The sequence below is a fragment of the Passer domesticus genome, chromosome 6 (assembly GCF_036417665.1).
Source record: "Passer domesticus isolate bPasDom1 chromosome 6, bPasDom1.hap1, whole genome shotgun sequence".
Classification (NCBI taxonomy): Eukaryota; Metazoa; Chordata; class Aves; order Passeriformes; family Passeridae; genus Passer; species Passer domesticus.
The window spans coordinates 12,393,599-12,417,688 of NC_087479.1; the positions used below are offsets into that span (position 1 = coordinate 12,393,599).

Consider the following 24,090-nt stretch of genomic DNA (forward strand, 5'->3'; position numbering starts at 1 on the left):
CACAGACTCTGGGTACTTGCTCTCAGCTAATGGCTTTACTTTCAGCAGTGGTCTGACTTTTCTTTAGAACTCTGTACTTCGTGAATATTTTAGTTTCTGAAATTAATGCAGTGTTAGGCTTCATTACAGACTGTCACAAAGACAAATCACAATCTAAATATTTAAAGGAAAAAAAATTATTTCAAATTTAGAAAACTATTAAAAGTAATTTTTTAAAACCTGTCTCATTCAGTACTGTCTCTGACAGGAATACAGAATTTTTTTCTAGAATGGGCAGTTAATCTAGTGCACGTGAGAAGTTCTTCAATTAACTAGTGATAGTGTTGCTTGGATGGCAGAGGTAAAAAAGCATCCACAATGCCCACAACAGAATGGAATTTTACCCTCCATCTTCATCTTCAGTTAGGATTAAGTCTTCCCTTCATTTAAGTCTGACAAATATAAAACAATATAATATAATTATTAGTAATAAACTTTCTTACTGTAACTCTTCCCATTACATATTCCCACTCTCCACCAAAAAATCTTTGCTAAGACAAATGCAGAAAGAACAAACTGCCCTTGCCAAGGACTCAAGCACAGCCACATTTGATACAGTATTTGATGTCCTGGTATTAACCAGGAAGATGATGGCTTTAAGGCTGTTTAGGAGTATGAAGAAAAAAATCCCTCTATTTTCTATCCTTAAATAAAAAATGAAGTCAGGTTTATTTCAGGAAACAGAGAAACACACATAATCTGAAAAATTATTTGGTTAAAAATGTGACTCCTCTAATTGAAGACAATTTGCATTCTTTTTATTTTTAACTGGGTTCCCTAGCATGAGATCATATTCTTATTTCACCACAATAGGGTGCACAGCATTGTCACAAATTCCATCCAGCTGTGATGCCATTCCCAGCACACTGTGAAGTGTGGTCCTGGCACCCTGTGAGAATGAGTGAGTTTTATTCTAAGGCTTGCCCCATCCTCTGCAGTACTTGGCAATGCCACAGCATGCACGTTGCCTCTTTTTAAAAGAAATTCAGGCTTTCTTGGAGGAGGAGATGGAGGAGGAGACAGAGATAATCTATTTTATATCTTTCATGTTGGGTAAAAAAAGTTTAGAAATACACTTTGATCAGTGAGTGCAATATTGTCTCTCCCCAGGGCTGTAGACAGCCCTCAGCAAAAGTGACAGAGTCAGCAGATGTCTGGTCTGCCCTTGGCTGGGAACAAGGACCAGGCCAAGGTCCAAGCAGAGCCTGGCTCATGACTGTTCCTCTCCTTCAAGGACTTTGCAGGACTGATTTCCTTCTGGCGGCAGTCAGTACTTCTCCCGTATGAGTTTTCACTCCAGAGATTAGATGGATGACGACTGTGCAGAGTAAATCCTTTCCCAAAAGCCATCTCCTAATAGCACTGTGCTGAAGGACTAGTGTGAACAAACCCTGCAGAAAGCCTGGCTGATAAGGCTCTTGTAGTGCTGTGATTACTGGGAATCTGAGCTTCAGCCTTCATGATAAGGTGGAGCCTATCAGCAAAGACAAACCTTTAAGGCTAATATGAGCATTCAGCTTTAGGGCAAGAGTTCTCTTATGCTTTCTTAGCTCTGGATGCGGGTGGAACTCACATAAGTCAGACTTCTGTATGCAAGAGTACAGACACAAGTTAGGTCAAGTACAGCCACTTGAACTAAGTGAATTTAGTATTTTAAAGGCAGTGTTTAACAATACAATCTTTACTTACAATTCAAGGAGGAACATTTTTTTAAAGTGGTCCTGCACATAGATTAGTGGCCTAGAAGTACGTAAAGATTATGCAGTGATAAGATTTGCCCAAAACAGCATTCAGGTACAGTAAACTTTCTCAACATAGCACAGAGCAGTGATTGCCATGGGCAGTAAACTGAGCACCACGTTGAACTTGGAAATCACTAGATTTACAAGGGATGGAAAAAAGTTGAAACTGATTGTAAAACATTTCTCCCAGCTCCACTGAAGAGATAGTTCAGAAAACAATATCTACTCACAGTACATCAATTTTTTATGTCAGCCATGGCAAGCAAGAGATGCCTTTTTAAAATATCCTTCATTTTAGCACTAGACAGTCAAGATTAAAACCTAGCACAGTACAGCTTCTCCACAAAAATACTTAGTTACATAAAAGCAATAAACTTAAAAGATGAGCTCGTGCTAAGATACCCAGATCTCCACGGCAGAGAAGTCCAACCCCCAGAAGCAACAGCTTCCCTGAGCCAGTGACCCATCTCCTCACTCTCAAAGGTCTTATTTGTAACAGTTTCCAAATGTTGATTCTTCACCAAAAGCAAAATCATTCTGTATTTGCAAAGCCAGAAGTTGAAAAGAAAGGAAAAATGATCCAGTTGATCAAGAATCCTGTTACACTTAAGCCAACAAGCAACTGTTCTAGCGGTGAGTGCCACTAAGACAAAGGGGTCACAGAGCCAAGTAAATCTATCCACACCTCTCTTTTTCTTCCTTTTAGATGGGAACAAGACAGCTTTGTAGGCCCACTATCAAGTAAAAATAACAAAATAAAGCCCAAAGCAAAGAAACAAACAAGCTGCTCCTGAAAAAATCCACACAAGAATAAACCCAAACCCAAATAGTTAACTGAAAACTACATTTTGAGAAGTCATTCACAGAGTGCAATAGTTCCTGCTTCTCTAATCATTAAAAAAGAAAAAGATTTTTTCCTACTGTATTATAAAGTAGTTCAACACCCTACTAGCCCCCCTTGCACAAAAAAAGAGGCTTTTGAACTGGACATCAAATATACTGGTTTCACATTTACTGCATTTCAAAATCACATTAAATATGCTTATCAGATTTATCTGACTCCAGGAAAGTCTGTCCTCTGAAATGGATGAGGCCTAATTTCTACAAAAGTATAAAAAATTATTAAGTAATTAAAAAGTCTTATAACACATGAAAAAAGTTTTGTTTAAAGCTTCATTATTCAGCCTTAGTTCATGCATTTTCTTACTCCCCAGAACTTAAAAAGGAAAGTTTAATAATTTTTCCAGAGGTGCTAGAACTTTCTGTTTGCCACCTCATCCACAAAACAACCAACAGCAAGGAGAGTACATGGATTAGCATCCATGGATCTGTACCAGATGATTTATAAAAACCCATTTTGTTTCACGGACAACTGCTTAAAAAAGGCAAGTCCCAAGAATTTTCAAAGAATCTCCTCATAAACTCTGCAAGAGGCTACCCTCTCATGGTGCAGGTTCTGGAGTTTTCTTCTCTTCAACCTGCTCAGTGGCTGGTGAGGCACCAGAACAGAGTGCCCAGAGAAGCTCCAGATGCCCCATTATAAGAAATGTTCAGGGTCAGGTTGGATGGGATTTTGAGAAACCTGATCTAATGGAAGGTGTTCCCTAGCTGTATCATCAGTAAAATCTACCCAGCCCTACCCCTGCAGCCCCCAGTCAGGGCTGTTCTGGGGGGCTAAAGACCACCCAGTCAGGCATGGCAAAGGCTGGAGGACATTCAGCTGTGCTCTGAGACCTGTACATAAAGCCTGATCAGCATCATGCTGTGAGAGATTACAGCACACTCAGCAGAAACATCTGCTATTTTGGCAGCTCCCATCTGATTTCTGAAGGACTTGGAGGCTGGCAAACAGGACAGTGGGGTGGGAAAAGGGTCCCCCCAACAGTGCTGAGTCCTCCAGAACTCAGCCTGACCTTCTCTCACGGAAATCAAAATGGTACTAAACATTTGCAAAGAAAATAATATTTAAAAACTGCCAGCACAGACCAGGCCCTCACAACTGCCTCTTGACTGCCCACAGACAAGTCCCTGCAGTACAGGCAGCTGTTGCTGCTCCCACCTTCATGGAAGAGATTGCCCCATACCCCAAGTCAGTACACGCAGGGATACCTTCACATCTGAGCTGCAGCAGGAGTCGTGGTCCCAGGGCATGGGGCATGTGACTACCACCAGCAGGTACTAGAAAGAGCTGCCAGCACTGCCAGGCTGGAAGCTCAGGGGGCTTCAGCAGGTAGGAGTGGGTCTCTGTTTGCTGTGGGAAAGAGCTGGGATCCAGTGTGCAGGTGGAAAGTACAGGATCAGGCTCCCAGATGGCACAGGACATGGAACATGGGCAAAGTCCAATGCAAGCAGCCAGAAACATAGCAATAGGAGAGGGGCACTTGCCACTACCCGAACCCAATTCTGCTGTCACCACTACATTTGGCCTGCTGATGATACACTGCCAAATTACACTGAAGATCCCCTAATCCTACAGGAATACTAAATGCCATGTATTGTCTTCTGCCTTATGTTTATCTCCCCATAATTAATTTTCCTGTGGACTAGTCATAAAATTCATACACTATAGGTAGGTCAAGACCCTGCTTCATCTTCACTCCCTCTTCCCATTCTTCCTTCTCCTCTCTATGCAAAGTACACAAATCACCCTCTTCTTTAGCTGTTTTCCTGCATCCTTGACAGGTTGTAAAGACAGTAAAGGTAATATTCAGAACATACAGTGCAAGAAAAAGCTTATTATTCCTGAAAGATAATTTGAAAGTGAATAAATGAGACACTGGGTAAGCCAATGTACACAGTTCTAAGGTTATACCCATAATATGCTGCATTAAGAACTTCTTAACGTGGCAAATGAGTTATTCAGAAAAAGAGTGCCAGTAGCTTTCCTCAGCTTCCCTTGAATTATTTCAAATGGATACAATCCATTTTCACTTTAAAACCTCTGCTTTACACAACTGTTCAGAGGGCTTAATCTTCAGTGCAATATTGCTTAAAGAAAAATGGATACGAACCTGCATATCATTCATATCCAATGCCTTGCCAGCCCACACTTTCTTTTTACTATCTAATTATCATGTGCAAGCCTGTCAAAAGTGTCAAAAGCTTTTTTTTTTTTTTTTCTAAAGCTGCTACTTTTATCATCTGAAAGATGTCATCACTTTAACAACACTCATTTGTTTCCCAAGGTTTGTGCCTCCAAAAGGTCAGAAGAATCCCCTGGACCTCACTGTACTCTGCACCAGTCACCTTGGGAGAAGTCTTGAGGGACTGAGTTTATTTGACTGCTTCCCATTTCTACTCCCACAGCTGTGGAAGTGGGAATTCTGCTCATACAGATTGCACAATGTGACAACTGACATTTAGTATGCAGTACTCAACCACAGCTTGCTAAAGGACAGGTAACATGGACTTGTAAGAACAACATGTCAATTTTTCCCAATCATAACTGGAAAAGAAAAGGAGATTTCACAACTGTGCAAGTTGCTGACTTGTCAGCAGACTTAAAGAATTGCTGTTTGCAGCACAAAGTGACTAAATTTTTATGTAGGTCTAGCTATTTATGCAGCAGAAGAAAAGGTACTTCAATAAACTGCATGTAAAACCAGATAATTTACACTTAAGATAAATTAAGTTTCTACAAAAAAATCTTTCCACTACATTTGCAGTAATGATGAAGCTTCCACAGTGCACAGTCTTTGCAGCACAAAAGAACACAGACAGCTTGGTAAACCGAGCAATAGCTGCCTGACACCAATTGTTTTAAAATCACTGTATGTATTTTAGCCACTTTTAAATCTAGTAAACCTAGTTAACACAAAGCAGTGTAATGTCAGAAGTGCTCTGTGCCAGGAACAGCTGGAAACACCCAAACAGAAAGACTTTCACCATGCCATAATCAAGATGTTTGAAATAGCTTTTTTCCCTCCCTTATGTATTGTCCTACTTCTTATTCTGTACAACAAGACACTTATTTTAAGGGAGCCAGACTGGAAAAAGTTAGGAATAGCCAGGAGAAGGTGGCCTGTATCTATTTTGTTCTTGGGGGAAGTACAGGAGCAGTGCTGAGACTGAGCCTTGCTGGGAAGGTGAAGGTAAGGTGTTGCTCTTTGGGATGCAGACTGCCATGGACTTGGCAATTGTTTGCCCACTGAGCATGGGACTGGCTGACACAATGTAGAACCAGAATTACAAAGAATGAGAAACTTCTCCTGGGGATTTTGCCCCCACCCAAATATCTCTCTTTGCCTTTTCTGGTATTTGTCAGTGGTCCACTGGCAACACCTAAGATGTTGGGCTGGGCTGCAACATCTCCCTCTTGAATCTCTTGTTCCACTTCTTAAATGGATTAAACAGTTCCTAATGCCAGATATTAAAACACTGACAAAATACATGTGGATTTCCACACCACTGATTTTAGCAATTGTTCTAAATTAAAACCAAACCATAAAAGAGAGTCTTAGCAATTCTGTAATTTTAGAGTCTTTACTAAAAATCAGCTGTTTCACTTCTGTTAAAATATGTGCATGATGAAAAGAAAGAAAATGTCAAAACTTTATTATCCTTCTCCTTGCCTCCAGAGAGGCTTCAGCCACGCAACAGCCATTTCAAAGCCTCACATCACACATGCCTAGAGATTTAAACCGAGAAGCAACTGCCAAATTCAGGAGGCAGTAAAAGGCTTGGGTTTAGAGGGCTCCCTGAGGCTAAACATTTTTTAAAATTAAAAACTCAAATATAAAAACTAAAAAGGAAGAAAAGCCTTGAAGTTACCCCCTCCTGGAACAATATGCACACAAATCTCTCACAACCTTCTGAGTCACAACTACCAAGGTTAATAACCCAGCATCAATGAAATGGTTTCTGGGCTTCACAAAATCCTACAGAGCCTTGCAGGAATCACTGGAGCTGCTTTAGGCCTATTTAATCTTCTTGGAAACAACAAAGAGTAAACAAACAAAAGAGCAAACTCTCTCAAGCACAAAATTTTTAATCCAGGCCTTCCTACATGGGACTGCTGAAGATGATTACTAGCTCCTGCAAGAGTATTTGTGTTTAAATTCCTCAATGCACAGAGATCTTGTGGATCTTCCTCTTCTCCTTGCAATGAGTCTCCTGTAATCGAAAGAATGCCCGGATCTGGTTCTGAGAACAGAGCAGCAGCATCACACTGATGATGTTTGTTACTGATTAATTCTGGTTTTAGGGTATGTCTTTTCCTGAAAAGTTAGGGAATAATCTGATGAACATGCTTCTGAAACAAGTATGTTCCCAAGTAAAGTAATGTAAGAAAGAAGAGATTATTGTTCTTGTGATAAAATTTTACTTCTATCTCAAAACCATAAAGGAAAATTCTAAGAAATACAAAGCTACAAATTTCCAAAGTGCAAGAAAAAAGGTAGGTGATATTCAATTACTAATTAAAATTTCAGTTTAAAAAAATATTGAGTACACCTGTGTGCCTGGGGCAAACTATGATTCTTTTTTTAATTGAATGTGATGTCATATTCTGAAGAGCACATAAAAAGGATTACAAAAAAGATTGAGATCCATCGTTTCCAGGGAAGGAAAAAACCAACAAAACACACACAGACACACATGAAAAGCAATGACAAAAATGAAACATTCACCAAAGAAAGAGGAATTTCAATGGTAAAAAATTTATGTTAGTTCACCCTGCTTAGAATGGGTAGGTGGACTGGAAATTAAATTTATGATGCATAGGTAATTTTCTACCTCTATGAATCTTAATTCAATTTTCAATCATATTTGTAGTCAAAAAGTAGTTTCCCTCTTTATTAGTCCTCAGCAGCTGCATGTCTCTCCCTTGTACTGCCTTATGCACAGTTTTAAAAGTTTGCCGACTGCCACTATGCCTGGCACAAGACAGGAAAAAGGGGATCACTTCTACCTGCTACAATACATAACAGATGGGCAACACTTCTAACTTGGATTAATTTATTGATGCTGTGCAACACATGGTGCCACAAGCAGCTGCAATGACAAAAGCAAGGGTCCAGTTCCACAAAACACAATGGCCATTCCAGAAGCCCCCAGTTTGCCAGCAGCACCCGCTTCTCTTACAATTTATCTTTTGCTGCTTCTTGAAACTGATTTAATTCTCCAACTTGGCAGAAAACTAACACAGCAAAAGCAAAACCAAAATACCACACACAGACACTGCCTGGATTTAATTTTTTTTTTTGTTGTGTTTTGTTAGGTTAGCATGTGAAACTAACTCCTGACAATTTAGCCCATCAAGTAGGTAAAACCACAGACAGCAAGTGAGGGAAGGGGAAACGAGACCTTCCTCCCGAGCAGCTGCACAATGTGGTGTGGTTTATCAGCCCCAGGTGAAAATGGAAACGGGCAGTGGGGCAGGGACTGGTTTGCCCTCAAGACCAGAATCCATTTAACCTCCGTCTTCGGAATTTTACAGTGCTATCTTCCAGCTCCCACAGCTCTCTGGTTTATAAACCTTTACTCCTAAGGAACACTATACACCCTCTTATCACATAACATCTGAAGGACTGAGCCTGTCATCTTTAACATCCCTTTGTCTCCCCATCTGTTACTTTGCATCCTTTCATTTCATTGAAACAGTTGAAACATTATCACATAGTGTTACTCATCTTCAAAGTTAGAAAAATGATTGTGTTACATCCCTATGCATCAGAAACAAGGTACATTTTATTTTAAAAGGACAGATGAAAGGAGAAAGAGTTCTTTTGATTCATCTTGGCCCTGTGGGAGGGTGGGAAATGGTAGGTTGCCCTGCTATAGACTCTCCCTATTTAAACAAAATTTAGAAATAAGCAGATCAATCACCCAGGGGTATGTGCTCACAGAAGAAGCTAAAATACAAGCAACAGTATCTCACCAAGAATTGACAGCTACAGAACAGAATCTCTCAAATAATTTACACATGAGGCAATGGTGGAATAAACCACACTACTTTGTTCACTGCTGTAAAGTTTCACCCTAATGCCTAAAACCCTGTGCTCCATAAAAAATGAGTGAGTAGATACAAATATATTGCTCTCCAGAGACCACACCAACAAATGTGTTTTCCAACTTCCATGAATTTTAGTTATAAAGCATTCACTTAACACAACAGCAACCATTTTTCAATTCCATAGCTCAACATTTAATCCTGCAACTCAGTTATTTAACTCTTTCCTAAAACCAAAACAAAGCCTCCAGATCATAAAAGAAAGCTGAAATACCATTCAAATAAATAACGATGTAATTCAGCTATAAATTTGTTCTGAAATACCACTGGCATGATAGTCAGAACCATTTTTTTTTCAGGTTTGCACAGATGACATGCTTATCCTAAGTCTTTCAAACAACAGGTCGTCCAATACAGCAAAAACAATCTAAGCAAAACACACCACACAATAATCACTAACAATCTGGGGAGGGAGCCCCATAACCAAAGCTCTTACTATTTGTATCCTGTTTATTCAGCTTTAAAAACAGAGATGGAAACACCAAGCTATTAAATAATAAAAACAGGTAGACTGCTACATCCATATTCCTTCCCCTCTTTCTGCCTTAAAAATGACTGGGCTTAGATTTTTCAGTAAAGCAGAACTGTTGTAAATGTAAATTTTCGTTCTGTCTGATCCACTGAAACTTGCTCAAAAGAAAGAAGTCCAGAGTTTTCAATTTTTTGTTCTGAATATGATCAACACTCATAATGATCTTTCTGACAGAGAAACCATTAAAAAAATCTTCAGACCTAAAGAAGTGCTCAAGCCTAACACAGGTCCTGTGGTCCCTTGTTCACAGTATTAAAAATTACTTCTCAAGAAAACTAGGACAGAACATCAACTTCTCTGTTGGTGTACTGATCATGTTACTTCCCAAATCAGAATGAACAATGGTTAAAGACTAGAGAGTGGAAGAAAACATCTCAAAGACTATGACAATTCAACTGCCCCAGCTCCAGCTGCCACAGCTCCCTATACATATTTCACTTTGTTCCCAAAGGAGGCTTATGCAGTGTTTGTCACCCATCACCCCTCTTTGGTTCATAGAGAGGCCAAGCCTTGGGAGAGCACTCCAGCAGCACAGCGGGAGCACTCCAGTGCCAAAGTGTGTTTGATACATGGCATTAAGTTAGAGCTAGCCCACAGAAAATGCAGAGCCACTGGATACCCCAGCCCTCACCACAAACTGTTTTGCTTTAGAGATTTCTTTCTCTTGTCCCACAGTTCCTGCTAAGGTGGACATGGCAGGTGCTGAAGTGCAGCATCACAGAGCTAATGCACCTTATATATAGCTCTTTTAAGTATGCAGCCCTTCAGCTGCAAGACCCTGCAGTACACCAGTCAGGAAAAGGCTTATCTGTATGCCACCAGTAGCTGACCCCAGCCTACACCAGGACCTTGATGGACCACACACCAACCCCCAAATTTATAAATGGATCTTTTCTCATTTCTCAGTAGAGAAAGGCCTCAAGCCTTGCAAAACATATAAATGCTTAAAAATTGTATAAAATATTTATTCCCAAAGGACCCCTCATTAGTTCATTAAAAACCTCTGAACACAGAGGAAATCACTTATTTCCAAACTGAAATACAGTTACCACAAGGACTTCTCACACTATCTAGCATAAAAAGGAGAAAAAGAAAGAACCTACCCTCACACCTCCTTCCCTGCATGGCATTATACAGAGTTCACTAAATTACAACGGATACATATTTTACTACAAGAGCCAGAATTTCTATGAATCCTCATTCTTTTAGATTCAAGTGGACTTCGCCATGATCATTTCCAGAGTTTCAAAATTCAGTCCTATGGAAGTCCACAATTAAATTTCTATCACATGCACATTGTCTGGATTTTGGTTCTTATCCCAAACTGGATCAGTAATTATTTACTGTGTTACACTGAGGTGCTGTACATGTGCTTTATAACACTACCTCATATAATACATGGGCAGAAACTCCTTAAATTCAGTTTTAAAATTTAATTCAAAGTTCAATCTTTAGGTTTACAGTTAGTAACCTAAAAACGCTGGCCTGATTTTTCAGATCATTTAAGCACAGTCCTGTCTGCCACTGCCCCATAATTTTGGCCTGTATTTGGAAGCTGTAAAGCAAAAAGGCAGGAATGCAGACACTGGTTTGAATAAAGACTGGACTGACCCTCAGAATATGCTAATGCCTGTAAGGTTTTTATCAGTTTAGATAAAGACCTCGTTGCCCCCTGTGGCCCAGCCAGCCTTGCTGGACCACCCGTGTTGCCACAGAGCTTGGTCACCTCCGGGAAGCCACCCTCGGGCACTGAGCAGTGGGACAACGTAGGTAACACATTGTACCTGCTCCAGGGGCAGCACAGGGACACACCTGCCACATCCTGCAAGCTCTTCAAAGCAGCATCTCCACGTGGGAGATGGAAGGATGCTTTCTAGGCAGCAACAGGTCTGGGTAAAACAGCTGCATAGGGAAGGAGAAAAGGAAGCAACAAAATGGTAATTGGTTTTAGTAAGCATAAAATAAATATGAAACTGTCTGTCAGGATCTTTGTCAGGTTTCACAGGGATTTTTTTATCACCAAAGGGAAAAAATAAATTAAGAGCTGCTCAATGCTTCTGATTCCAGGATACAGAAACCTTTAACAACCTCAAGGAAATTCTAGACACCAGTGCCCAGTTAGCCCCACTTAAGTGTACAGGAGTTGCACTGAGAAATGTCAAAGGCTGTTTCAGTCTGCTATGTTCTTCAACACAGTTGAAAGAAAAAAGAAATAAGTAATTTTCATAAAACACAAGGTTCATTACAAAGTTTTAATCTGAAAATATTTGCCTTTACTAGCTTGAAACAAAGATTGTTTCTCTATTTACGTATCGAAATGTGTTCATCTATTCCGCATCTTAGGATCCTCACATTTCAAAGTTTAGCTTAGGCTCCTGTTCACACTCAATTCTCAGATGACTAAAAGCCAGCAGCAATGCTTCACATATTGGCCTGCAACAGACTATAGAAGTAATATGTAAAACCAGAAAACATTTCTTCATTCCTGTTTGCAGGAATCTTGACGTAAGCTTCCAATCAAATACAGGGTCATTGCTGTTAAGAAATGCAAACTGCTTTTATCACAACGAAGTGTTTATTTCAGATTTTAAATCCAAAAAGGTGATTAGTTTCTACATTCCACAATACTTAAAAACAGTCCTAGAGATCTCCAATGCTACTTTTCAAATTAATATAATATATTTATTTAATAATCAGTCATTTCAAAGCAAGATGAGAATATGACGGACCATGTCAGATTTTACCCTTTGGAAGTAATGGAGTGTGGACAATCTCACTTAATTACTTTCCAAAGAATTAATTTAGTGAAATCATGTTAACATATCATTATCCCCACCCCATCTCCCTAAAAAACCTCAGGGAGCTACTTCCACGTTTTAATTATGTAATGGACAAACATTTTAAATTGTGATTCATGGAAGACCATCATCCACAGCTCCTTTTGCACTCCCTTTAAGCTTCCACAATTCCTTATGGTTGCCCAATTAGTGTCATTTGCAAAGAGCAAGCAGCCAACAAAAAATGTACTCATTACACCTTTTCATACAACCTTCCTACTTATTCTCTCTCATCATCCCCAAGATTTTAGAGATCAAAAGACAGGTTCTTTATTACAGCTTCACAAAACTTCTCTTGACAAAAGAACTACACATCAACTTTAAAATCTTCATCTTAAATTCCTAAGGAAAGGAGAAAGAAGAGGGAAGTCAGAATAAAACCTATTAAAATGTATGTCACTGACTGGAGCACTCCCTCACTGTCTCCTCACGTATATTCACTTTTTAATAATGTACTTTTAATATAATTTTAATCTTGTTTGAATTATTTGCATGTGGCTTAAGGTTCAATAAAAGAATTTCAGATTTGCTATTTTTAATTAGAACTTAAAACATATATTTTACCAGTTCCGTAAAGTACTATTAAATTTTTTAAAAACTCCTTGAAGATCAGATAAAGCATGAGAGCCCAATGCTTTAATTTGCAATTCTGTATGTTGTTTTATTCATGATAAAATACTTGATACTTGCAGTTTCTCTCCATATTGCTAACACTGACACAGATTCTCTGTTGAGGTTTGACTATCACTAGAGGATTCTCTCATGACTGGTCTACATTTTCATTTGTTTTTGGAAGCTTAGTTAAAAAAAGGAATAAAAATTAAATTCCAGTAACTATAATTAACACCACTCATGACTAGCACAAGTGTTAATAATTCATGTTTTGGAAATAAATCGCTAATTAAAGGGCAACAAATTCAGTTTACTTATATAGTGTCTTATTAGCAATAATAGTTTGAGCTCTAATAGGCTAACAATATATATTGTGCAAGTGTCCATTGCAGCAAGTTATTTTTAATTCATAGCATACTGATTTATTCTGCATTCAATTACTGCACATACCAACAAAAAAAAAAGTGTTTCTGTATGCCACCTCTCCCTCCCCTTTACTCCAGTAGTGAAGAAAAGTATTCTAGCAATATTCATTTTATACTCTGTATAGCTCCAAATGCATAAAACTGACATTTAATGTAGAGTCCAATTCAGCATTTCATTTAAGAGTTTGACTGCAAGAGTCAGAACAAATCTCACTGAAAGAAAAATTAAGAAAATGCTGTCTAAGCAATGCTGTGTAAGGTAATAAAATCTTCTGTCCTACAAAACTGGTAGAAGCTTAAAGTGGGGCAGGGCTTCCATTCCTGAGTTCAAAACACGCTGCTGTTCTGGAGAGAAGAGGTGCAGAGATGAAGCATGGGAAAGCCTGATTTGTCTCTCTGACTTGTTGTTTTGGACTTCTGAGAAAAACAACATGAGTAATGCTATTAACAAGTTTGCAACATCTTTTTGAACATGCTTGCAACACCTTTTCCTACACAGAGCGCATGAATCTGCCCAGTGAACACTGAATTAAATCCAGTTTTGTTTTGCATTACTGCTAGGAAGTGATCACAGTAAAGCAAATTACAGTCTCTTCCAGCCCTTGACAGATTTGAACTGGTGCCCTGAAAGCTACAAGGCTCAACTTACCATTGTTCCTTCCCTAACCCATTCCATATTGTGTGACTTTGGTCCAGCTGTAGGAAGAGGGTAAGTGGCTGCTTTTAGGAAGGTTAAGGAGAGGAAGTGTGAGAGTCAAATGGGAAAGAAGAGACACAACCAGAATAATACTGTCCACACAGATTTCCTGTTTGTGGTGCTCACTTCCTCACTGACAGGCACTGCTCCACACGCAGATACAGGAGTCAGAGAGAAGAGGTACACATGTTAAATTTGTTTTCAGGAATGGAGGAGAATTACAGAAGCAGAAGATTCAAACCATAAATAGACTGACAAAAACTGAGTCACACAATTTACTTTTCGTGACTTAAGTGTGACTGACAGTTATCAAAGCTATTACCTGTCAAAAATCTTAATATGATTTCGTGATTTTGGGGGGAGGGAGCCAAAAGGAACCATTACTTTTTAAGAGTTTTCTTTTTATTATTGGTCTGTTCAGCCTGGAGAACAGGAGACTAAGAGGAGACCTCATCACTGCCTACAACTTCCTCATGAGGGGAAGAGGACAGGCAGCCACTGCAGCGACCTGTGTCAGAACCAGAGGGCATAGCCAGAAGTTGTGTCAAGGGAAGTTTACTGGATATCAGGGAAATGTTCTTCACCCAGAGGGTGGCTGGGTACTAGAACAGGCTCCCCAGGAAGTTCTCAGAGCCCTAACCCTGACAGAGTTCAAGAAGTGACTGGACAAAGCTCTTGGCATATGGTGTAACTCTTGGGGATGGTCCTGTGCAGGGCTAAGAGCCGGAAGATCAGTGATCCTTGTGGGTCCCTTCCAACTCAGCATATTCTGTGATTCTGTGATTATTGTGCTCTTTTAAAAAGATAGATTATGGCATAGTTTGTATCAATTTAATTTTTTCTCTAACTATAAATTTTTTGCTAACAATTACACTTCAAGTAATCTGTTAAACAGAACTGTAATTAATATTATGGAGTCCCTTGCCAAATATATCAATTTCATTAAGAAATAATGTTGCACACTTTTTTTTTACTGCTTTACCCAGATACTCAAAAGTTGAAGCTTCTGTCAAACAAGGCATTTGTGGTTGCAGGAATGGCCATTTGACAGCTATGATTTTCTCAGCAGCCACATGAAGGACATTTAAAAGATGCTACAAGTTCCAAAGAAATCATAGATAAATTTTCACTTCCATCTTTAAGTCTACAGAGGCATTTTGCAGGAATCCCAGATTTCACCCTTTATATTTCACATACCTAATAATCCTGCCCACAGCAATTACTGTGATGAAGGCTATGTAAATAGATAGAAAATAGATAGACAGAGATTTGTGGTCAGAGAACACACAAAAATCTGCCCACACCCTCCATGTCTTCCCAACCTGTCTGTAATCAGTACTGCTCACAGCTGCAGCTCAGTAAATCAGCTGGAGGCGAGCACTAATTCCAGTATGTATCTTGTTTGGTCGTGTCCAGCATGGTTCTCTCCATCAGTTTTTAAGCAGATGCTAAAAACCTCAACACTATCTTGCCTTATCAGTATCCTTCCACTTTTACCTTCAGCTTAAATAAGACATGACTAACAACCTGATTGACTGTAGATAAACATACTGGCTTTCTATCTAAAAGTAACTTCTATACCAAGAAAGGTATCTATAACCAGGCATAGTTAATATTATCTGAGCTTTACTTTACAACATGCAAAATAAACCAACAGAGTCCTTCATTACCTGGAAAGTGACACATAAGTTGAGAACTGTCCTTGGGCTTTAAGATGAGTTATTTTAGTGTCTTTCTTAAAAATAAACAAACAGAACAGGCAGAGCAATTAACAAAACATTCTGTGCATCTGAAGACTGTCCTTTGAAATTGAAGAGGGAGATACCAAACAAATCAATAAATATGATAAACTCCTCCAAAGCAGGCATGTACTTTCTGCTCAGTTTACTACTAAGGAAACTAAGGTATCAAGAATGAAATAACTTGCCTAAAATCATACTGGACGTTTGTATTTCTTGCTTTGATGTTACCTCAGATCGACACTTGTGTTCATTAACACAATGTTTCTCAAATGCCAACTGTAGCTTTACTATTCTGTAAAAAGGAGTTTGAAGAAAGTAGGTGTCTTTGAACTAGCTGTGCTAAATATTTGCCCTAGATTTTAGACATGCAGCTCAAAACTAACATATTTGCCTCACCCTCTTTCTTCTCTCCCTTCCTTCTCCATTTACCTTCTTTTTTACACATCACAAGATGTAAAAACACATTACTAAATAAATCATGCAAACTAAATCTGCATATGAGTGAAGACCCAAATTCTTCCCCTGAACCCAGGGCCCTTCCTAGAAAGAAAGGAGCAGGTTTAGGGCATATCTGCTCTCGTATTAACTTCTGTCTCCCTGACCAGGTCCTCCACCAGCCAAGGTCCTGCTCCCTCATCCCCATCACAGCCTCCTGCCCATTACTGCTCCCTCCCTCCCAGTCCCCTCTTGGGCTCCCACCCACTCCAAACCAGGAGAATATATCGAGAAGTGGGAGAAGCTGCAGCCATCCTTGGCCCAGGCTAGACCTTGGGTGCTACCCACAGGTGACACACAGATATTTTTTCAGGAGCACTTGAAACAATACATATGGGCCATCTCTTTATCATTTTTTCTGTTTGAGAGCACCAGAAAATTCCATCATGTCTTTTCTTGTACAACTAAAATTAAACCTATTCAGAGCAGGAACCTTTACAGCATACAACAATGATCACTTTGAGTGCTTCCCAGCCATTCTGTATTTCACTTTACCATATACTAAAATCATACTGTCTTTCTTTCTCTACCATTCGTTTGCTTTGTTTGGTTTCTTCTAAATGTCTGCCCCACTCTCAGCTTCACATCATTTTCCTACTGACCATTATACATGCAAGACCGTCCCACTTTCCTGTAAAACAATTTACTTACCACTTTCCAACCTCAAAACCCTCACTGGCATCTTCTATTTGTATTTTCTTCCTCATGGAAATACCTGATCACCTCAAGGCTGTATTCAAAGGCTTGATTATCTTTAATTCCTCATCTCATTTAATATAGTCTCACTAAAGGTTAACTTGGAAATAGAAGGGCTTCTGAACTCAACCACTTTCTTTTATAAGCACAGAATAATATAAACTTACAACAGCCCTTGAGGTCGCTATCTACAATCAGACAAAGCTAAGCAAGTGATTTGTTCTAGAAACACATTCTAGAATAAAAAAAATTAAGACTTAACTAAGATTTTAAAACCTGTGTAGAGTATAAATACATATGGCTTATTTCCCTTGAGTATAATAGGTGCTCAGAGTTACCAAATCAACATGAGGGACAGTCCACAGGATTAAGCGACTCTGCTTTTTCAAAGTATTCAGAAAGTGATGCGACTCCTTCTGCTCCCACATGCAGCTACTATCATGACCACTGTAAAAGCAAAGCCCAGCGATCTTGGTAGGAAGACAGCTTGCTTATAAGTGGATTAGAGTATAAACTTTGAAATACATTGCTGTATGTTTCCTTATTAAAACCACTTACAATGAAATATTTATTAAGTTTAGGCAAAACAGGCATCTGCTATTAGCGTACAACCCCCGTACACAGTCACAGTTTTCTCTCCTGAAGAGCTCCAAAAATACGGTGTCACTGCACAATGCACAGCCCACACACACAACTCCTGCTGCCCTGAAAAAACTGCTCCCACAGTCTCCAGGTCCACACATATCAGAGTTTTCTGCAAACCTGTCCCTTTCTTGCACCACACCGCAAAGAAAATAATGTAAAATTTGTCATCTTCACAGCTTCCAAGCTGTCTGATGCAGTTGCTGTCATGAAGCAATATTGCATGAACCTGACCCCAGCTGTTCAGACAGCAGTAGAAAGCAGAGACCACTACTAAAATATAGAGCAATAAGAGATCCACAAATATGAAATATGAGATTATGAATGCTCAGAATCTTGCTCCTAGAAAGCAGTAACTCGTACCAAAGTAGGGTATTTTGAGATTACAGTTTACCATGAAGAACCCTCTGTATATTTAGAATAGCTGATTTATTTCCCTCAAGGAAAATATCAGCTACTTGAATAATCCCAAGTACTACGCAGGCCAATCTCCAATACTGCCTGTGAGAACACTTGCAGTTCCTCATCTCCTTCCTTTTTGATGACCCATCACTGCAGCCTGGCAGCTGCCCTGCCATGCTGCCATCCAGGTGACGCCACCACCCCAATAACCCCCACCTTAAAAAAAAAAAAAAAAAAAAAAAAAAAAAAAAACATAGGAAAAAAAAAGAAAAATCCCTAACTGCAGGTCAACTCCCGTAACTCCACAGAGGCACCTCGCACCTCAGCCCGCCCTTGGCCGGTGCAGAGCGGCGCCGGTGGGCTCAGGGAGCTGAAGGACACCTGCCCCCGCCGCGGCGTCCCACTGCGCCCCCGGGGTCACGGGCAGCCCGGCCCTATGCGTGCACACAAATACATGCCTTATACATGCATATATATGTTTATTTTTATATATGCACATATATATATTTTTATATGTGTGTTGGCATACGCGGCTACGCTGGAGACCCGCAGCGGTGGGCGACCGCTTGAGCTAGCAGATCTGCCCTGGGGGAAGATGCACACACACATCTACACCGTCCACATACGCGCACGTATCGCCGCATATTCCCATGAAGGACGTGCAGAAGTTGCTCGCGGAGGCGCCCCGAGGGCTGGCAGCTTTCCCGCCGAATAACGGGGGAGGCTGAAGGGGGTGAAGTTTCCTCCCTCCTCCTCCTCCTCCGCCCGAGTTGCGCCGCGGAGCCGGGCGGCCCTGGATGGCGGAGACGCCGCCGGCAGCCCGGGCCAGGCCCGCTCCCGGCGCTGCCTTCCCCGCGCCGGCCTCCGCCTCCGCCCCGCCGGAGCGCCGGGACCCCGCTGCTCGCCGGGGCTGGCCCCCGCCCTTACCGTTGCAGAACTGGAGCAGCGAGGAGGTGTCGTAGAGGCTGCTGTAGCTGGAGAAGCCGTCCTCCATCCTGCCGCTGCGCTCCCGGCGTCCCCTCGGCTGTCCCGGCGGCCGCCCGCTGCCTGCTCGCCCACACGCTGCGGAGCGGAGGCGGCTGGGGCCGCGGCGGCCTCGCTGCCTGCCTCACTCAGTTGCCATAGCAACCCATTCACTCCGCCGCGGCTGGGGCGGCGGCCGCTCCGCTCCGCTCCGCCGCCGAGGCGCGGGGGGGACCCGCGGGGCGGGCCGGGGCGGGCCGGGGCGGGGCGGCCGCCGTCACGGCGCGGCCCGGGAGGCGGGGGGGACCCCGGGGCGGCGGGGCGAGCGAGCAGCCGCGTCCCTCGGCCCGCGCGGCCAGCTCGCCTCGGCTCCGGGCCGCGGCTGAGAGCGGGACGAGCCGCGGGGTTCCCGTGCCGCGCCCGGGGCTCTGCCGCCGCCGGACCGCCAGGCCCGGCCACACCGGGTGTCCCGATCGGGCCGGGGTGGAGCAGAGACACCGCCCGGCCCTGCGGCGGGGGTTAACCCGGAGCACCGCCGCGGCCTCGGTCAGGGCTGGATGCCGGGCAGGGTTTGCCGTGGCAGCCGGCAGCCCCGCGTGCACAGCCCCAGCATCCCTCCCTGCTGCCCCAGCCGAGGCTCCTCTCGTTTCTCCCGCTGGAGCAACAAGCCTGCCTGTCATTGCGCCTTATGCCCTCCGCTGATTTCAGTGGCGATTCTCCTGGCTACAGGATGGAGCTGTCACCATTACATTGTAATTGATACTCTCTTACGAAACCAAAAAGAATTGTACACACTGTAATTCCTTATGCCATTTTGTACAGGTTAAACTATGTAGTTCGAAGAGTGATACACTTTCCAATTCAGGATACTAAGATAGCTTTAACTGTTTAACATGTTTTTATCTAGATATATTCATAATGTCCATTCGTGGCGAGGTGAAGGTAGTGGTCCAAAACTGATGATTAGTAACATTGTAAAATTATTTGATACATTTTGGGCTTCAATTTCTGTGCTAAGGAATGTTGACGTGTAAAACGTTTTTAGTTCAAGCTCCTCAAGGGACAGAAGGGAAATAGTTCATTGCACATCTATAGCACCTTTCATCTTGAAAAATGCCGAAGCACTTAACACATCATGTCTTCAGTCCCCAGTCCTTCCAGGAGCTTTTTGCAAGGCAGGTCCACCATGTGGATCCATTTACAGGCGTGGGTTTGGTATATGTGAGTCTTTTCACCAACCACTAAACCATGGCAGTGCTAACACAAAAGTATGCTATAAAATTAGGCAGAGATATCAGTTCCATGTTAAAGCAGAGTGAAAAGTGCTCCCTCCTGAATTGCCAGTGCCAATACTGGTAGAGTTGAAGTCATCTCCACCAAAAGCACTTACCCAGCCTGATGTGCTTAAATTGTATCAGACAAAACCAACTGCATTTTATAGCTGTGGGCTATAAATAACAGAAAATTGTGGTAGTTTGGTGATATAGTTTAAAAAAATCAAAACCAGAGATTTTAAAAATAATAGAATATTTCTTCAAAAATACAAAAGCATATAGGTTTTCTTAGTGTTTTAAATGACTCATTATTTGTTCTCATCTTTAAAATTAATACAGAGCTCTTAGGTTTTCTCATGACCTTTTCATTCATAAGCCATCAAATGTTTCAAAGATGCTATATTATTCTGAAACATTGTACACACAGAGAAAGACATATGGGATTTTTGGCAGACAAGTTGCAACAATAGAAAAATGAACCTCATTTTCAGTAAAAATTCTGATTAAGCATCTTCTTCATTTTAAAACATTATTGCCATCATTTGGTTATTATTTTTGAGGTTGAGAAATGTTTTAATGCTCTTGTTTTCCACCATCTTGAGACAAGAGGTGTGCTTGCCATAAGATATCAATGTTACTTTAACCTCTACCTCCTTCTGATGTGTAAGTTTTGGAAAACAAAAATATTAAATCTATGCTACCTAAAAGTGTTATGTTTGTAGTAAAAACTATGTTGTCAGTGAGATTGCTACAAAGATAAGAGAAATAAATGCCCAGTAACTTTTATGAGATTTGCCAAAGTAGGAGAAAGGCCAGAAAGAGGCAATGCAGCTCCATTTCAGAGAATAGAAATTAAAAGTCACTTAGAAAAATCTAATCTAATCTACTCTTGGAGAGTGATGCAACGTGCAAAACCTTACAATAGATTTCTCACTGAAATTAACAGTGATGGTGTCTGTGAAGGCTTTCAGCTCAGTGTGCTGCAAATCAGCTCAGAGATGTGACAGAAAATGGTCTCAGCTCCAATCTCCAGATGCTGTTATGATTCCATTAAGAAGAGAGCAAGGGTTAGAAGAGGGAAACACTTTCATAATTTAATGATTTTGAGACCTGTAACAATCTCATTATACTAAACTGCACCACAAGGCACGAAATGAAAAAGAAATTCTGTCTGGCTGTGGGAACAATGGCACAATGGAATGGAAGGATGCACTGATCTGTCTCTGAGAATTCTGATGGTATTGTGAAACAACAAAAAAAAAAAACTTCTAGTTGTCCATTCTTCAGTATACTGTAGCCTTCATTATTTGTACATTTCAAAGCCAGTTCTGTGCTAAGTGTGAAACCATAAAGGTGGGAATGTGGCGTCCTGAGCAGTACAGTGGGGCTGGTGTATTGGGAAAGGATTTGTTGCTGTACACTTGTGCACACTGACTGCTGGCAGTCAGAAACTCTATGATGTTACATTTTTGAAAGCTGTATTTTATACCTAATGATTTAACTTTTGTTCATCTTGAGTAGTGTAATGCAAATAATTGTTAGCTAAGTGAGAATAAAAGAGCTTTCACCCATCCCTCAATGAATTTTCAGGAATTAATATACTCCAATATTAGGACAAAAAAGACTTGCTTTCACTCCCTGTTACCAGGCTGTAGTCAAATTTCACCAAATCATGGAATATTCTGAGCTGGGAGGGGTTCACTAGGATCACCAAAGTCCTGAAAATTTTGATGTTCCCTTTATCCCTTCCAGAAAACAGGATCAGGCTGCTTTTGCCATGTGGTGGTAGCTTGGACAGCCTGCCCTTCATAGCTGTCCCCTGGGTCTGTGCTGAATGCCACTGCTTCCAGCAGGCTTGTGGTAGGAGGGGTGATGGCACTGGCTAAGGGGAGGATGCTGGGATTTGGCTGTCAGTGGCAAAGCCCGCTGTGCAGAGCTGCTGATGGCATCAGGGGCAGTGAGCCTTTCTGTGCAGAGTTTACAGGAGGTGAAGGCTCAGTTCAGCACTGAGACTGGAGGGCTCTTCTTTCAGGTCAGTGCAAAGCCCGTCTGCTGAACAGATCAGGGAAGCTTGGATGGCTGCTGTGCACACGGAATGTACAGTGTAACTAGGGAAATCTTCATCAGGCAAAGCATCTAGCACCATCAGCAAATGTGCTGGTTTTGCTAAAATTTATCAGTGGATATAATTGTAGCATCTATTTTACCATGACTAACTTTTGAAGATCCCCTCAAGCTCTTTAGCAATCATTTGATAGGTCACATTTACTGCAGCGTGATCAAAGGGAGCTAAGCTCATTTCTGTAGCTCACTGTGTTTCCATTTAACATGCAAGAGTCCATTTCACCATTCACACTCTTACTTAATTCAGCAGTTGATCTCTGCTTGAGCCTGGAAGCTTTTAAATTGTATGCTTGTTCAAGGTTTGCTTTTCCTCTGTGAGTCAGAAATTTCATCAGTTAAAAAGCTGCAACACTTGGTGCCTGGGCTCAGACTGCAATCCAAAACACAAGGTACCATGTGTGTGCTTCTCCTTGAATCATCTCTTTAAAACAGAAGAAATGGGCATCTTTTCCAGCTGTTCATCCCCAGCACTGAGAGTTAGATGGACTGAAAGCTGGCATCATAGCACAGGCACAGTGCCCTGCCTCAGCATGGAGAACACAGTGTTTTGACAGAAGCTGGGGGCCAGGGTTGAGCAGCACAACACCCAGCAGCAGCAGCAGGAGCAAGCTGCACACAGCAGGAGCCCTGGGGAAGGAAGAGCCAATGCCTGGTTTAGGAACTAGCAGGATGAGATCAGCACTTAGCAGAGAGAAGCTCTGGGGTTAAGTTTTGGATTTAGCTTCTGAAATCTGATGAATTCCTGATTTATACTGATTTTTTTTAAAAAAATGTTTATTTGTTTTCCCTTTCCATTCAGAAAGCAGCAGGAATGTTTGGTTTTTTAAAGAGAATTTCATGCAGTGAATATATTGTCTTTATTCTGCAGAAGTGGCTTTCTCTCACTGCTAAGACTATCTCCAGGTACTGGCTGTGAGGATCCCATCATAGGCTCAAATAAGGATTTCCTCTCCTAGTGTGGTAGGAAAGGAAGAAGTGCCTTGCTGCCCAGTCTCCTTTGTGAGAACACTCCAACCACTGGAATAATCATTCATTCTAAATAGCAGGACTCCAGTGTTTCAGCCACAGCAGGGAGCTTCATGAATGTCACTACAAAGCAGACTTCATGCATGTGGGAAAGATGGGGTATAAGAGGAGGATCACCATTATACCAGCACAGTCTGAGTGCATTAAAAATACAATATAGCAAATGTGGGATGAAACCATCAAAGCTTTAAAGCAGGTTTAACAATCCAAATGAAAATATGTATGTATATGTATTTTGTTTTGAACTACATATATTGGAATTATGGAAGTTTCCCTATAATTAATAAGAATAGTCTTAATCATATTGCCCTGGAAAAAAATACTGTTTTGCAGATTGGTTAATTTGTAAATACAAAGAGAAGACTTTGAAGATGAAAAGAATAATGCTTTCCACATCTATGACTCTCCTATTCAAAGATGGGAGGCTGCTCAGCAAACACTGATGCTTTCAGATTTGCACCACCTTTTTGAAATAAATGTTGGCTTTATTCGCTTATTTGGAAAATGGGAAGAAAAACATGACACAGCCAAGGTCATGCTGGGAAGTCTGTGACAGAATCAAGCCAGAATAACTACCAGTTATTGCACCAACTGCAATGTGAATCTACTGAGAATATCCTGCCTGTAAACACTGAAGATACTACTTGTATGGTTTGTTATGAAATGCTTTCAAGCACACTGCCTGTGGTAGAAATACTCTTATTTTTGCAAGGCCCACTAACACATTAGATTCAATGCACATCAATATATGTAATGGCCAACTGCAGCCTTACTACATCCACAGCTGTGACATTGAGATTTGAAACTGATGAGAAGCAAAATGTACTACAGAT

The 24,090-nt window shown here is 41.3% G+C and overlaps 1 protein-coding gene and 1 long non-coding RNA gene across 15 annotated transcripts in view; both read right to left on the reverse strand.

The window, feature by feature from the left end:
- The window catches only part of EML1 (EMAP like 1), a 121,401-nt gene that overhangs the window by 60,558 nt on the left and 36,753 nt on the right, over positions 1 to 24,090 (reverse strand). For 3 of the 14 annotated variants that reach the window (XM_064423397.1, XM_064423398.1, XM_064423396.1), the window contains exon 1: positions 18,798 to 19,068. The exons of 1 other annotated variant lie outside the window; for it this stretch is intronic. In XM_064423397.1, the coding sequence (XP_064279467.1) occupies positions 18,798 to 18,864 (67 nt within the window). In that variant the 5' untranslated portion in view covers positions 18,865 to 19,068. Of the gene's footprint in view, positions 1 to 18,797; positions 19,069 to 24,090 lie in introns of those variants that run through there. 10 more of the 14 variants (XM_064423402.1, XM_064423401.1, XM_064423400.1 and 7 more) reach the window with 5 other exon arrangements.
- On the reverse strand, positions 12,481 to 15,129 carry LOC135302309 (uncharacterized). The gene is made up of 3 exons (XR_010364002.1): positions 15,091 to 15,129; positions 13,846 to 13,913; positions 12,481 to 12,501 (listed from the first exon to the last, which is right to left on the reverse strand). It is a non-coding gene; the product is annotated as an uncharacterized LOC135302309 (long non-coding RNA).